General features: G+C 33.6%; 1 protein-coding gene across 2 annotated transcripts in view; it reads right to left on the bottom strand.

Moving 5' to 3' along the window:
* Positions 1 to 18,161, bottom strand: part of Cep85l (centrosomal protein 85L) — a 153,400-nt gene that overhangs the window by 32,244 nt on the left and 102,995 nt on the right. For both annotated transcript variants that reach the window (XM_076858308.2, XM_076858309.2), the window contains exon 6: positions 8,930 to 9,109. In XM_076858308.2, the coding sequence (XP_076714423.2) occupies positions 8,930 to 9,109 (180 nt within the window). The remainder of the gene's footprint in view (positions 1 to 8,929; positions 9,110 to 18,161) is intronic.

Raw genomic sequence — 18,161 nt, 5'->3', positions numbered from 1 at the left:
AGGAATAGACATACTCTAGATAGGGCAGAGGGACTGGAGGGGAAGGAAGGAGCGGGCATGGGGTAATTAATGATGGTGGAATGTTATTATTATTATCCAAAGTATAGATATGAAGACAAGAATTGGTGTGAATACACTGTGCATACCACCAGAGATATGAAAAATTGTGCTCTATATGTGTAATAAGAATTGTAATGCATTCCGCTAACATATATAAATAGAAAGAAATATAAATAAAATATATTTATAATAGAAATATAAATAGAAAGAAAGAAAGTACTCATCTTAATTAAAAACAAAAACAAAAAACAGGGGCTGGGTCTGTAGCCTAGCATGCATGAGGCACTGGGTTCAATCCGTTGCACCACATAAAAATAAACAACTAAAAAATAAAGACATGTTGTCCATCTACGTCTACCAAAAATAAATAAATAAAAAAATAAAAACCAAAAACAAAAGCAAAAAAGCTCAAGTCTTCTACATTCTCTGACACAAACACTACCTTTGATACTCATCCCTTCTCTTTATGTTTCCCTGGTTTATACATTGGCATTCTTAATTGCCTTGTTCACAAAGAAGTGATTCTTCCTTCTCTAAGAGTAAATGCCATCTTGGTATCTGTTATTGACCTTTCTCTATGTCTCTTGGGGACTTGGCTCCATCATGTACCAATGACACTTTGACATCACCCCACTGCTCTATCCATAGTCCTCTATTTGAGACTACTTCGTTTTTTTCTCTTCTCTTGGCACAACTTACTTCAGAGCATTCATTAATCCAGTATGTCAGGTACTGCAGTAGTATTGGGTATGATTCAGTTACACATTCAGACACAATCCCTGCCTTCATTATTTTTCCATAGAGAAAGATGGAAAAATAATGGTTACAAATTGTGACTTTAATAAAGAACCAGTTGCTATATACATATAAAAGGAAGGGTAGAGGTGGAAAACATTAAGAGGAAACTTGAAAAAATAACTAGGTAACTTGGAAGTGGGAGAAGATAGTCAAGTATTTACCAGGAAAATGATTACTTTGTATAAAGAATCTGATGCCAGAAACAAACAAAAGCCTAACCTGTTTGATCAACTGTAAGACACATTTTTCTAGAGTAAGATTGGCAGAGCATAAAGCTATATAATTAGGCTAGGGGAAAAATTGACTTATTTAGAAGACAATGGGAAGTGACATCAGAAAAATGGAAGAATAATGAGTCCTGAGTTCTCTTTGCTTCTACCAATACACCGATTCAACAACAAGACAAAAACAAAGCAACACCACACGTACACATTCTCTAAGAAATCCAGAAATCAATTGAGAAGCTTCAGTACCCTGGGAGAATGTGAAATCAGCCCTATATAAAGCAGGTAGAGGAATTTGAGACATCTTCTCTCCATCCCTATCTTCAGAACAGCACAGTAAAATTAGGAGGAAACCTGCCAGGAAAGGAAATACTTGACTAGCCAGTCAACACGCCAACTTTCCCAGGAGCTGCTTAGATGACCGCTTGCCTCTTCTGGAGCACTAGTGGGACATATTCTACTCTAGTTGTCTGGGGACCAGTGAGATCCAACACTGGTTTAGGGTGGCAGCCCCACAGTCCATTCTTTCAGCTCAGTACACAGCAAATGGGTAAAAAATTTTCAGATCCAAGTTTCTCTCTAAGAAGAGAAGTACTGGATAGAATATCCAACAGTTCAACTTTTCAGAAGGCTGCCCAAGAGTCAGGCTACAGTCTTTCTTGTTTTAGATCCATGAAGAGACCCAGCATAACCTTGAAGCCTGGGGAATGATAAGAACAAAGAAAGCAGGTTGGACTAGCACAATGGTATGAAAAGCCCCCAAATCCCTGGCTAGGCTGACCAGACAGTGTTTTCCCATATGAGGCCAATTAATGAAGAATGGTGGGGCAGCAGTTTACTAATTAATTACATAGTATCAACTCAAAGTCAAAAAATGAATGGACAAAGAAATGTGAAAAAAAAATTTAAAAATCAATTATCTTGAAACAGAGTTATATGAATTAGTTGACAGAAATAGACATAAAAATGCTCCATAAGGTCAGAAAAATAATGTATGAACAGATGAAAATTTCAACAAATAAAAACTGTTTGGAAGTACTGAACAGAAACCTTGGAATCAAAGCATACAAATAACTGAACTCGGGCTGTGGATGTGGCTCAAGCGGTAGCGCGCTTGCCTGGCATGCGTGCAGACAGGGTTCGATCCTCAGCACCACATACAAACAAGGATGTTGTGTCCGCCAAAAACAGAAAAATAAATATTAAAAAAAAATTCTCTCTCTCTCCCTCCCTCTCTCTCTCTTTAAAAAAAAAATAACAAATAACTGAACTCAAAAATTCACTAAAAGGGTTTTAACAGCAGGTTAGAAAAAGCTGAAGAAAGGACAAACAAATGAAAGGTCTTTTAGAAATTTTTAAAGGAAGAAAAGAGAATGAAAGTGGGATGATACATTCAAAGTAAAGAGAGTTTAAGGGACTTGTGGAATGACATCAAGCAGTCCAATCTATATGCATCATGTGAATCCCATAAAGAAAAGAGAAAAAAAGGGGAGGGGGGAGTTTATTCAAAGAACAAACAGCTGAAAACTTCCCAAATCTGGAAAAGGGAATGGAAATGAAGATCTAAAAGGTCCAACAAATCTCAAATATGGTTAACCCAAAAAAATCATACCAAAAAACATTAATAAAATTGTCAAAAGTTAATAAGCGAATTTTCAAAATAGTAAGAGAAAAACAATAAGGCTATCACAGTAGATTTCTCAACAAATAAACAAAAAAACCCTTATAAGCCAAGAGAAATAGAATGCTACATTTCAAATGCTGAAAAAATAACAAAAACAACTCAAAGAATGGTATATATGCAAAACTGTCCCTTAAAAAATGCAAAAATTTCCCAGACAAAAGCACAGAGAATACATTACCACCAGGCATGACTTAAAAGGAATGCTAAAAAGAATTTTTCAAATTGAAATAAAAAGATGACAAACAGTAACATAAAAATATAGGAAAGTATAAAATTTACTGGTGAAGATAATATACAACAAATACAGAACAATGTAATACTGTTACAGTGGTGAGTAAATCACTTTTAATTCTAATACAAAAGTTTAAAAAGCAAAATGATTAAAATTAACTATTAATTTAAAAATGTTATTGTATAAATGGTATAAAAATGGAATTTGAGATATCAATAACAAAGTGTGTGAAAGAAAGACCAAACATATAGTGGTTCAGAACTATTAGAAATATGTGATGTGCAAATCCCTGGTAACGATAAAGAAAATACCTATAATGGATACAAAAAGAAAAAGGAATTAAAATACACCAGTGCAAAAACAAAATCAACAAAACATTCAGAGAGCAGGAGAGGAAAAGGATGAAATAACTACAACACAAACAAAAACTTAACAAAATGGTAATATTAAGTCCTTACCTATCAATAATTACTTTAAATGTAAAACTGATTAAACTCCAAAATCAAAAGATATACAATAACTAAATTTATTTTTTAAAGATCCAACTATATTTTACCTATAAGAGACAAAGTATCTATCTAAAGTATCTTTTAGATGTAAGGACACATAGGTTGAGTAGAGAAGGATATTCCATGCAACTAGCTACCAAAAGAGAGCAACAATATCTATACTTGTATCAAACAAAACAGATATTAAGTAAAAAAAAAAAAAAAAAAAAAAAAATCTCAAGAGAAAAGCCAGTCATTATACAGTGATAAGAAGGTAATTCAACAGCATTAAAAATATATACATTTTCCCCCCACACCAAAACACCTAAATTTAGTAACACATAAATACACTGACAAATGTGAAGGTAGAAATAAACAGAAATATGATAATAACTACCAGACTTCAATAACCCATTCTCAATAATGGATAGTCCCAACTGAAAAAGAATAAGGGCAAAACTGAACAACACACAGACCAAAGGGATTTAACAGATATATACAAAACATATTACCCAATGACAGCAGAATACTCATTCTTCTCAAGTGCACATGGAACATTTTCCACAATATAGACTATGCTAGGTCACAAAATCAAGACTTAAAAAATGTAAATGACTGAAATCACCAGACGTGGAAGTGCATGCCTGAAACAGTAGCAACTTAGGAGGCTGAAGGCAGGAGGATCACAATTGCCAGCCTCAGCAATTTAGTGAGACCCTGTCTCAGCTCAGTGATAAAGCATCCCTGGGTTTAACTTCCAGTATAGAAAAAAACAAAACAAACAAACCAACCAACAAACAAAAAACCCCTGAAATCATTCAAAGTCTTTCCCAATTTCACTGCAATAAAACTAAAAATCAACAGTAGAAAATGGGAAAATTCTTAAGTATGTAGAAATTAAACAAGATCTTACATAATCATTGGGTTAAAGAAGAAATTAAAACTGAAATTAGAAAATATCTCCAATAAACCAAAATGAAAGAACAAAATACCAAAACTTATGAATCAAAAGCACTACTAAGGGGCTGGAGATGTGGCTCGAGTGGTAGTGTGCTCGCCTAGCATGCGTGAGGCACTGGGTTCGATTCTCAGCACCACATAAATGTAAAATAAAGATATTGTGTCCACCTAAAACTAAAAAATAAATATTTAAAAAAAAAAAGCACTACTAAGCGGGAAGTTTATATTTTAAAATGTTTGCATTAAGGAAGAAGTTCTATAACAAGAAACCTACCTTTTATCTCAATGAAATAATAACATGAAATTAGCAGAAGGAAAAAAAAAAACAAAAATTAGAAGAAATAATTATTTCAAAAACAATAGCACAGGGACTGGGTTGTGGGTCAGTAGTAGAGCACTCCCTTAGCATGGGTGAGGCAATGAGTTCGATCCTCAACACCATATAAAGAAAAATAAATAAAGGTAGGTGTCCATCTACAACTAAAAAATATTTTAAAAAAACCATACAATATAAACCAATAAGACTAGTTGAGTTGGATTTTTTAAAGAAAAAAAGAATGAACAAATCCTTAGTAAAACTAAGGGGATAAAAAAAGAAACTCAAAAAAATAATATCAAAATAATGAAAGCAATGTTATACTTATGCTACAGAAATAAAAAGGATCATAAGGTACTATTATGAACATTATATAACAAATTGAACAACATGGAAGAAATGGCAATTTCTAGAACCATACAATCTACCAAAACTGAATCAAGAAGAAACAGAAAGCTTGAATGACCAATGATAAACAAGGAACTTGAAGTAGTTAAAAAAAAAAAACAAAGCCCAAGACCAGTTAATTCTACCAAACATTTAAAGAAGAATAAATACCAATAAAGAAGAATAAATACCAATCCTTCCAATTATTCCAATTAACAAAACAGAAGAAGAAATTCTTCCAAACTCATTATATGAGGCCAGCATTAGCAGGATATCAAAGTCAGATAAAGATACTACCAGAAAACTACAGGCCAAAATCCCTAATGAACACAGATTAAAAAATCCTCCACAAAAAACTATTAAACAAAATTACACAACACATTAAAAGGATCATATTCCATGACTAAGCAGGATTTATCCCTGGCATGCAATGATGGTTCAATATATGCCAATTAATGTGATATATACCACATTATCAATATGAAAAATAAATTGATATAATCATTTCAATAGATGTATAAAATGTTGACAAAATTAAACAACTTTTCATGATAAAAGCTTTCAAATTAGCTAAAACATAACTTACCTTAACACATACACACAAAGACATTTATGAAAAGCCCATAGCTATTGTCATACTAAAAATAGTGAAAAACTTAAAGCTTACCTTAAAAAATCTGGAACAAGGCAAGGTGCCCACTCTTGCCACTCCTATTAAACACAGTACTAGAGGTTCTAGCCAGAGCAATTAGGCAAGAGAAATAAAAAAGCATCCAAATCAGAAAGAACTTAAATTGCAAAATGTTTGTTTGCACACATGAGTTTTAGCCTAAAGACTCCACTAAAAAATCTATTAGAACTAAAAATGCATCAAAGTTGCAAGGTGTGAAATCACCATACAAAAATCAGTTGTATTTGTATATATAAAAAATCTCATTTAAAATAATATCAAGAATAATAAAAAAGAATAAAATTAACCAGGGACATAAAAGACTTACTCACTTAATATTATAAAACACCAATAAAAATATTAAAACAGACATAAGTAAATGGAAAGACATCCTATGTTCATATAGTGCAAGAATTACTATTACCTAAATGTCCATACATTGAAAGTGGTCTACACATTTAATAAAATTCATACAAAAATACCAATGGCATATTTCAGAGAAACAGAAAACAAACAATTCAAAAATTCATAAGAAACCCTGAAAACAAAAACAATTTGGAACAAGAACATAGCCAGAGGTTATCATACTCCCAGATTCCATCACATTATCACAAAAAGCTTCAATATGGTAATGGCTTTAACACAGACACATAGACCAACAGGCCAGAACAGGGAATCAACAAACAAACCCACATATAGATGGTCAACTTACTTTTGACAGAGATTCTAAAAATCTAACAATGGGGAAAGATGGCTTTATCAGTAGTGTCAAAAAAACTAAATATCCCCATGAACAAGAATGAACTGGATCTTTTTATTGCACTTCACACACAAAAAAAAATTCAAAATAAACCCAAAATTGATTTGAAACTTTAAATATAGGACCAGACACTATAAAACTCTTAGGAGAAAACACAGGAATATCTTCTTGACATTGGACTTGGTAATGATTTCTTGGATACAACACCAAAAGTACAGGCAAAATAATAAAAAGATGATATCAAGTTAAAAAATTTAACCCTTGGGGCTGAAGCTGTGGCTCAGCAGTAAAGCACTCAACTTACACGTGCAAGGCGCTGGGTTCAATCCTCAACACCACATAAAAATAAAAACAAATAAAAATAAAGGTATTGTGTCCAACTACAACTGCTATGAAAAAGAAAATATGTAATCCAAAACTCCAATTTTGGGATATTTATGGAAAAGAACTGACATGAGGAATAAAAGTGATATTTGCACTCTCATGTTCAGAGCAGCATTATTTACAGTAATGATTTCTTTAGATATAACACCAAAGGACAGGCGACAAAAGCATAATAAAAAATGTGGGAAAGACCTAAATATTCATCAATGAGCGAATGAGAAGAAAAATGATGTGTTAAAAATGTGTTAAAATGATGTATCAGTTAAAAATGAATTTTATTTAAATAAAATAAATGTGGTATGCTGTACACATACAATGGAAGATAATTCAAGCTCAAAAAAAGGAGAAATTCTTCCATTTATAACAATACAGATAATCTGGAGAAAATCATGCTAAATTAAATAAGCCAGTCAGAGAGGGACAAATATTGTATGATTCTACTAATATGAGATGACTGGAAAAAAAAAAAAAAGAGTATAATCAGTGGAAAAAAAAAAAAAAGAGTATAATCAGTGGTTGTCAGGGGTCTGGGAGAGGGAGAAATGTTTACATAACTTCAGTTCCATGAGATGAATAATACTGTACTATATACTACGCTGCTAATTTTGGAAAGATTTTATATATATTCAGGAGGCAAGCTTCCTAATTAGACTTTGTAAAGTTTCCAGCATGAGTAAATGAATATATAGAAATGAAAACTGAAGAAAATTTTGGTTTTTTTTTTTTTTTAGAGATGTAGACCAGTCAGAAGACAAATTAAAAACTGTGCTTTGGACATGAAAAGTTTGGAGTACCTATATACGAGACATCAAATAGGTAGAAAGCGTATAAATTTATTTTATTAAGCACTGAGCACAAAGAATAAAATACGAGAAAATTTAGATAAAACCTAAAAAAGTATTTAAAAATCTTTATTCATGACAATTTTTAAATTGAAGTCTCAAATAAGAGACTATTTTAATTCCTCTCACACATAACCAGTGACTATTTCCTTATTCCCTTGGATTTTGGGGTATATTCTATTCTATGATGTTCCCCAAATACAGAAAAGAAAAAAGAGGTATTTAAGGTACTTTTAGATTAGCCAAGAAAGATATCATATAGCCGAAAAACAGAGAAAATATAAATTTTTATCAATTTGGGAAGATGAAAATTTCAACTCATGTGTAAATGATGGACACACATACACACACAAAGTTATCAACTGAGTTTATGCAGTCTGCCTGCATAAATCATGGGATGCTCCAAGATTACTTAAATGGAAGGCTCATTTAATAAAATAATAAGCTGGGAATATCAAGATTGAAGTAAAAAAAACAGTTTTGCAACTAAGTAGCAGTCAAAGAATCTGTGCTGTTTCTCTTCAATAAAATGAAGATTTATTGTGTTCTACTTGATCTTTAATAATACAATAACGGAATGTGATGAAATATGTGAAATTACTTACAATAAAGGCAGAAAGGCCAACTAAGTATGTGTGTGTACATGTGTATGTATTTAGCTTTTAGGGACTTCAGCTTTTTAACTTGAAAAATGTCCTTATGAATGAAAGATCAACTTCATTTCATTTTCTAATGCTTTCTGTTCAATATGACAAAGAATAATAAAATACTCAACCAGCGAAAAGGAAGTTATTGGTACAGGAACTGACTTAAAAAACATCTCATTATTAATTAGAAAAGTATCATATACAGAGAGTTTTTAAAAATATTTTTATGTGGTGCTGAGGATTGAACCCAGTGCCTCATACCTGCTAGGTAAGCACTCTACTACTGAGCTACAACCCCTGCCCTACAGAGGTATTTTTATACCTCAAGAAAATAATTTTTTTTTACAAGTAAACAGTGTTTCCCAAAAGTTGGTACAATACTAAATACTTTAATATAAATGTAACCTGGCATGACAAATATTCTATGTTGAAGAAATGCTGTTGATCTAATAATACAACTTTTTAAAAAATGCACACCTTTTCTTCCAGTTTCTTCTTCTCTTCACTGAATTGGTTTATTCTTTGCTTAAGAAATTCATTGAGCTGTGAAACCTCTTTTTCAGTAGATGCAAGCTTCTGCTCAAGTTCCTCTTGCTGGGGATGCAACACTGACTGCTCTGAAAATGGAGTCTGGAGTGAAGTGTTCTCATATTGTGGCTATTGGGAAAGAAAAAAAGTAGGCAGTTAAGATTTTAAAAGTTTACTTAGGGGATACTGTTTCTCTGTGAGGTGAGTGAAAGAGGGATTTTGCTAAAACTCAATATTGGGCACATTAACAAGGAAAAGGGACAACACTGGAGTCAAGCTGCTTGGGGGAGCAGTGGCATTAGCACAGAAGGAAGGAAGTCACTGAGAAATACAAAGGATGTTCTTAGTACTGAAAAATCTGGGATTGCAGGGGCAGCCTGCCCTAGGCCGATTCAGAGGCTGGACGGTACAATAAACTGGTACATGAAAAATGCCTTGTCTTTCCCAATTGTCACAGAGAACTGAGGCAGGAACCATCTTGAGGCATCCACACTGCAGTAGCACTGACAGGAACCAGGAACTGGGATCCATGAGACTGGAGCTGGGACAACCCATGGAAAAAATAGGCAGAGACTATTTTGCCCAGGAGAATACAAGTCTGAGAGGCCATAGAGAGCCCAGCTCCTTCCTCTGTCTGAATCTGGCAACTCACAGAACCAGCTAAAGTGGTTCAGGAATTTTAATGGGCAGGTATGACCACATTTGGGGACAAAGCCCAAGAGGCCAGTAAAGGCTGATTCTCCAGGCAACAGAAGCTGAAGGACTGGCTCCCCTCCCCCACAGTGGAATCCTGAGGAGACTACTGGGGTACAGTATCCCAGCATAGATCAGCACCCTAGAGGTACATTGATTTGGTATTCCAAACTGCTTGCCATTCATTAAAGCAAGTGGGGCCTCACTAGACCTAAGCTCCATCTTTGGGAGCTCTACCTATAGGAACTCCTCTCACAGAACCTAGCAGTGACTTTCCCATCTGGCCCTACTTCATACCACCAAAGGGAAGATGAGAATTTGTGAACTTCAACTGGTACTTTGGTGCAAAACAAAAAAAAAAAAAAAAAAAAGGAGGGGGGAAGGATTTGACAGCCTGCTGCCCCTACTCTTGTACTTGGTGCATATCTCAAGAAGAAATGAAAGACAGTTGGGCACAGACAGCTACCATATTTTCTCATTGACTATTTTGTCAACGGACATGGAAATTATTCTTTAATTTTTCATCCAGATTCTCTTTTGTGCGTGTGTGTGGTGAGTGATTCATGGACATTTATACATTTTTGTTTTTATCTTCTCATTTCTAGAATTTTTTGAAAGTAGTTACTACTGTCTTTGAGGGTTAGAGTTTCCATTAGTATACTGACTGTTTTGAATTGTTTTTCACTTGTCTGTTTCCCTTGCTCCTCTTTCTCTCTTTTCTTTTGCTGACAGCCAAATTCTATTGTTCTTACATTCTTCCTTTCATTTTTTACTTCTATTTTCTCCCCCCACCTCATAACTACCACATCCAACATTTCCTCTTTATTTTCCTTGTTCACTTTTTGAAATTGCAAACCCTTTTCAACCCACCTATCTCTTCTTATTTCCTAATTAATTCTAGTCTTAAAATCTTTTAGCAATAATTGTTTTATATAACATCTGCTCCCAACACTACTGCTGTATTAATGCTGTATGTAACAATGCTGCAGAAATCATAGATAACACCTCGTTTGATTTTATGCCAGATACAATACGATTCTTACTGTTTTAGTAAATTGCTGATCCTACTACTTCTGTTCATTATACCAGTTAATATTGTAGATGTCATAGTAAGAACCAAGTGTTTAGTTTAATGCTGTATATTGTTTGCATGGTTTGTTACTATTATTTCTCTCCCCTAATCTGTGAGGTAATGGAAACCAACAGGACATTACTAAGTTCTTAGGGCAGGAACTCTGCTGCTTCAGCTCCATGTGGATAGATGGATGTCCAGACAATATGAAAAAGCAAGAGAAAAAACCATCCAAACAACCCAGAATGCCTCAACAATGAACTCCATTGACACCACAGTGGGGAAATGTCAAAGAAGGAATTTACAAAGTACATAGTTAAACTGATCTACAACGTAAAAGATTACATGAGAAGTAAAACAGAGAAAATATTTCAAAAAGGAGATAGAGATTCTGGAGAAAAATCAATTAGAAATTTTTGAAATGAAGAAATCAATAAAGCAAATTAAAAGTTCGAAGGAAAGCATCAACAATGGATTAAGCCATTTAGAAGATAGAGTTTCAGGTAACAAAGACAAAACACATTATTTTGAAAATGAAGGTATTCTTAAAGAAAAGATATTAAAAGACCATGAGCACAATTTTCAAGAAAGTTGGGATAACATTAGAGGCCAACTTTAAAGATTCACCAGAATAAATAAAGACTCTGAAATACAAACCAAAGGAATGTACAATCTCTTCAATAAAATAATATCAGAAAATGTTCCAGACCGTAAGAATAAAATGGAAAATCAAATATGAGGCATACAGAACTCCAAATATACAAAATCACAACAAACCCATCCCAAGACACATCGTTACAAAAACCTAGCATACATAATAAGGAGAGAATTTTAAAAACTGTTAGAGAAAAATGATTGTTTATATTTAGAGGTAAAGCAATCCAGAAGCTAGGAGGTCCAGAAGCTAGGAGGTCTTGGAATAATTTATACCAAGTTCTGAAAGAAAATGGATGCCAACCAAGAATACTATACCTATCAAAATTAAGCTTCAGTATTGAAGATGAAGTAAAATCTTTCATGATAAACAAAAGTAAAAAAGAATTCACAGGGGGCTGGGAATATAGCTCAGTTGGTAAAGCGCTTACCTCATATGCACAGGCCCTGAGTTCAATCCCCAGCACCACACACACACACACAAATGAATTCACAACTAGAAAGCCTCACTATAAAACATACTCAATAAAATATTTCATGAAAATAAAATAGTAGAGTATTAGAGGGAAGAACTACACTAGAAGAAGAGTGAATCAAAGAAGAAACTAATTCAAATTAAAAACTAGAAATAAATCAAAATGACAAAGAATAAAAATCATCTCAAAAAGAACACTGAATGTAAATGGTCTACACTCATCAATCCAAAGCCATAAACTGGCAGACTGGATTAAAAAAACAAGTCTCAACAATATGCTGTCTCTAAGAGACTTACTTCATGGGCAGAAACATCAACAGACTGAAGTGAAAATATGGGAAAAAAATATATCATTCCCATGGATCTCATAAACAAGCAGGCATTACTATTCTCATATTAGACACAGTAGACTTCAAGTTAATCAGAAGAGACAAAGAAGGTCATTTTTTACTGCTTAAAGGAATCACACAACAAGAAGAAATGACAATCAAAAATACTTATGCCCTAAACAATGGAGCACATTCATACATCAAACAAACCCTTTTCAATAACAAGAAACAAAAGACCATATCACAATAATACTGGGTGACTTTAACATATCTCTCATCACTTCATAGATCTTCCAAACAAAAACTAAAGAAGCTATGGAACTAAAAAAATACAATCGAACAATTTAGACTTAACAGACATATATAGAATATTTTAACAATAACTCAATATACTTTCTTTTCAGCAGCATATGGAATATTTTCTATAAGACCATATTTTAGGCCAAAAAGAAATTCTTAGCAAATACAAAATAATAGAGAATAGTACCTTGCATTCTATTAGATCATAATGAAATGAAAGTAGAAATCAATGGTAAGATAAAAAGAAACTATTACCTGGTGAGTAAATAATATACTATTGAATGATGAATGAATAACAGAAGAGAAATCAGGGGCAAAATTTTTAAAATACTTAGAAGTAAATCAGAATATATATGATACGTATGTCATATGATTTTGATATGTTGTATCATATCAAAATATGTTATATCATATCAAAATCTCTGAGAAGATTTTGAAGGCAGTTCAAAGAGGAAAATTCATAGCATTGAGTGCATATATTAAAAGAACACAAAGATACCAAATAAATAATCTTACACTACAGCTCAAGGCCCTAGAAAAAGAAGAGCAAATCAACACCAAAATCAGAAGACAGGAAATAAAATCAGAACCAAAATTAATGAAATTTAGATTTAAAAAACAATTTTAAAAATCAACAAAACGAAGTTGGTTCTTTGAAAGAATAAACAAAATTGATACTCTTAGCGAAGCTAACCAAAGGAAAGAGTAAAAAAACTCAAATTATTAAAATCTGTGATGAAAAAGGAACTATTGGCATAGACACTACTGAAATACAGAGGATAACCAGAAAATATTTTAAAAATTTATACTTCATTAAGCTAGAAAATTCTGAAGACATCAACAAATTCCTGGAGACATATCACCTACCCTAATTGAACAACTAAGATAGAGAAAATTTAAATGATCAGTTTCAAGTAATGAAACTAAAAAAGCCATCAAAAAGCCTACCAACAAAGAAAAGTCCAGGACTGAATGGATTTTCAACCAAGTTCTACCAGACCTACAAAGAACTAACACCAATCCTCCTCAAATTATTCCATGTAATAGGAAAAGGAGGAAAACCTTCCAAACTCATTCTATGAAGCTAGTATTAACCTGATACCAAAACCAGACAAATACACATCAAGGGAAGAAAGTATCCCTGATGAACATAGGTGCAACAATTCTTAATAAAATACTGGCAAATCATATAAAATCATATTTAAAAGATAGTGTACCCTGTGGCCAGCACACTCTCAGGATTGCCTTGCATTTCATCCCAGGAATGCAAGGACGGCTCAACATATGGGAAATCAATAAATGTAATTCATCACATAAAAAGACATAAAGACGGGCTGGGGATGTGGCTCAAGTGGTAGCGCGCTCGCCTGGCATGCGTGCGGCCCGGGTTCGATCCTCAGCACCACATACAAACAAAGATGTGTTCGCCGATAACTATCTCTCTCTCTCTCTCCCCTATCTTAAAAAAAAAAGACATAAAGACAAGAATAACATGATTATTCCATAGATGCAGAAAGCATTTGACAAAAGATAGCATCCATTCATGTTGAAAACATTAGAACATATAGGGATAGAAGGAATATAACTCAACATTGTGAAAGTTAAATAACAAACCCGAGGCCATCATCATTCTAAATGGAGAAAAATTGAAAGCATAACCTCTAAAAACAGGAACAAGACAGGGATGCTGTCTTGGTTTTCACCACTTCTATTCAAACTTTAGCCAGAATAATTAGGAAAAAGAAAGAAAATGAAGGGATACAAATAGGAAAAGAAGAGCTCAAATCATCTCTGTTTGCTAATGACATAATTATATATTTAGAAGACTCTACCAGAAAACTTCTAGAACTTAAAAATGAATTCAACAAAGTATTAGGATGCAAATTAATACTCAGAAATCATTGTGTTCCTATACTCCAACAACAAATGAGCTGAAAGAGGAATTAGGAAAACCATCCCATTCACAATAGCCTCAAAAGAAATAAATTGGGGAATCAATCTAACAAAAGAAAGTGAAAGACCTCTACAGTGAAAACTACAGAACACCAAAGAAAGTAACAAAAAAGGCATGGTATTGGCACCAAAACAGGCATGAAACCAATGGAACTGAAGACACAGGACAACCTCACATAAATACAGTACTCATACTAGACAAAGGTGTCAAAAAAACACATGGAGAAAAATAGCTTCTCCAACAATTAGTGCTGGGAAAACTGGAAATCCATATATAGTGGAATGAATTTTTTTTTTTTAAAGAAAGGGGGAGAGAGAGAGAGGAGAGAGAGAGAGAGAGAGAGAGAGAGAGAGAGAGAGAGAGAGAGAGAGAGAGAGGATCTTTTTTGTAGATGGACACAACACAATGCCTTTATTTTTATGTGGTGCTGAGAATCCATCCGGGTCCTGTCCTGCTAGGCGAGTGCTCTACCCCTGAGCCACAATCCCAGCCCAGTAGAATAAAATTTAACCCCTAACTCTAACCCTGTACAAAACTCAAAGTGGATCAAAGACCTAGGTGATAGACAAGAAACCTTGTCTAAGAAAATATAAGCTCAATACTCCAACATATAAGCTTAGAACTGACTTCCTTAACAAGACTCCTAAAGCACAAGAAATAAAATCAACAATCAATTAATGGGACGGCATCAAATTAAAAAGCTTATTCACCAGCAAAGGAAACAAGTGTGAAGAGAAAGCCTACAGAATGCGAAAAAAATCTTTTGCCATCTGCACCTCAGATAGAGCATTAATCTCCAGGATACATAAAAAAACTCAAATAACACCATAAATAAATAAATAACCCAATCAATAAATGGGCAAAAGAACTGAACAGGCACTGAAGAGAAGAAATACGAATGGCCAACAAATATATGAAAAAATGTTCAAAATCTATAGCAATGACAGAAATGCAAATTAAAACTGCACTGAGATTCCCTCTCACTTCATTCAGAATGGCAATTATCAAGAATATAAATAACAATAAATTGATTTTTCAGCTATGAATGGGAACTACAGAATGTCTGTCCAGAATGTTTATTTGTTGTTGTTTTTTTTCCCCAAGTCACAGTTTTTCATTAGTGATCTAGTTTAAAGTTGCATAGATTTGATGAAACACCCTGATCCTCACTTTTTGGTAAGTCCTATTAATTTTAGTGTATTGTTTTCCATCTTTTCCAGGCATGTTTATGTTGTATTATAGTAGAAACACCTGTATTAAATTTTTTAAAAATTAATAAGTATTTTTTAGAATGGGAAGCAAAATTGAGTGGAAAGTACAGGTTTCCCATATCCAGTGTCTCCCCCCACCACAACCTCCTCTACTATGGACATTCTAAACCTCAAAGTACATTTGTTACAATCAAGACCTACATTGACACAAACTTATCATTAAGCGCCCATCATTTATATGCTGCACATCATTATGGGTTTTGACAAATTTATAATGACACGTATCCACCATATAGTATCAGATGTCAAAATATGATCAAGTATCCTGGCTGTAATCACCACCACAGTACCATACAGAGTAGTTTTACTGTTCTAAGAATCTTCTGTATTCTTCCTATTCAAATCCCAGTCTCCCTTAACCTGGCAACTTTTTTTATTGCCTCCATAACTCTGCCTTTCCCAAAATGTCACATAATTGGAAACATACAGTACATATTATTCAGCCAGTCTTTTTTTCAGACTGACTTCTTTTTTTCACTTCCTAATATTTAAGGTTCCTCCACATCTTTTGATGCCTGATAGTTCATTTCTTTTTAGTGCCAAATAATAATGTTTTCACATTTAACTTTGTGTTTGTCAACTAAAGGACATCTCTGTGTTTGACAATTATGAATAAAGGTGCTGTAGTAATGTAGAAAAACAAAAGTTCTTACTTTCTACTCTTCACATAGCACAGTTACTTCTGATACACCTGTATGGGTTTTGTTTCCCCAGATACCAAACAATTAATTCTACATATTCTCCAGTTGTCACCATCTAGATATCTGTACTCCAGATAATGTTTATGTGGAGGTATGCAAGAAGGGGTGGAGAGTTACTGGAGGCATTCAGTTACCTCTCCAAGCACCCACCAGGAACCTCTTACATGATTGGCTATCTGAAAGCTCTCTGGACTCAGTTCATCTGGATTTATAAAGAAGATTCATTATGTAGGTGTGATTGGTTACTCAATCCCTTTCTCTTCCCAGGAGGTAGGGGTTAGGACTGAAAATCCCAACCTTCTAATTATGCCCTGAACTTTCCAGTGACCAGATCCTATCCTGAAGATATCTAAGGTCCACCAGCCACAGTTAACCTCATTATCCTAAAACCTCATCATCATACAAAAGACATTCTTAACATTCCAGAGACTTCCAGTTTTAAGAGAGCAATATGTCAGGAAATGGGGATGAAGACCAAATATATATTTAATCCTGTCACAGCTGCTGTACATCTGTGTGCAAATTTTTGTGTGGACCTAAGTTTTCAATTCACTGGATAAATACTAGAGAGCACAATTGTTGGATTCCTTGGTAAGAGTGTGTTTAGTTTTTGTAAGAAACTGTCAAGCCATCTTCCAAATGGTATCATTTTTGCCTTTCCAAAATTGCCCGGATACCCCACTTCCTTAACATTATTGTCAGTATTTTGTATTTCAGCCATTCTGCTGTAAAGAGGAGTCTCCTTGTTAATTCAATTAACATTTCCTCAAGGACAAGGTGAACATCTTTTCATATGCTTATTTGCCATTTGTGTGTCTTCTTTAGTGAGCTGCTTGTTCCAAATCTTTTGCTCAGATTTAAAATGGTTTATTTGGTTTTCTATTATTGAATTTTAAGAGTTCTTTGTATATTTTGAATAATACTTTTCTATCAGATGTATCTTTTTCATATAGTTTCTTTTATCTGTGACTTGTCTTCTTATTCTATTGCCACTGTTTCTCACAGAGCAGAAATTTTTTATTTTAATCAAGTTCAGTTTATCTATTATTTCTTTTAGGAATCTTGTCTTTTTTTCTGTATCTAGAAAGTCATCTCTATAGCCAAGATCATTATGTTTTATAAGTTTTCTACTATTATGGTTTAGTTCCAGGTATATGGTCCATTTTGAGTAAATTTTTGTAAAGAATGTAAGTTCTGTGTCTGTGTCTAGATTCAGGCTTTTGTTTTTCTTTTTTGCATATGCATGTCTGTCTGTCCCAGCACCATTTGTTGAAAGGATACCTTTGTTCCATTGTATTGCCTTTGCTCCTTGGTCAAAGATCAGTTGACTATATTTATGTGGGTCTATTTCTGTTCTCTTTATTTTGTTCCACTGATCTGTTTGTATATTCTATCATTGATCCTACACCATTTTGATTACTGTAGCTTTATTATAAGTCTTGAGTCAGTGTCAGTCCTAAGTTTTGTTGTTGTTCTATAATATTGTGCTGGCTGTTCTGAACCACTCCATATAAACCTTATGATTAGTTTGTTGATGTCCAAATAACTTGGTGAGATTGTGGCTGGGATTGTATTGAGTCTGTAAATCAAATTGGGAAGAACTGACATAGTCATTTCCAATATTGTCTTCCTATTTATAAACAAAGACTACCTCTATTTTGTTTTTATGTATATTTCATCAGAGATTTTTAGGTTTCCTCATGTAGATTTTGCACATATTTTATCAGGTTTA

The sequence above is a fragment of the Callospermophilus lateralis genome, chromosome 6 (assembly GCF_048772815.1).
Source record: "Callospermophilus lateralis isolate mCalLat2 chromosome 6, mCalLat2.hap1, whole genome shotgun sequence".
Taxonomy (NCBI): Eukaryota; Metazoa; Chordata; class Mammalia; order Rodentia; family Sciuridae; genus Callospermophilus; species Callospermophilus lateralis.
This window is presented reverse-complemented; position numbering and strand designations above follow the sequence as displayed.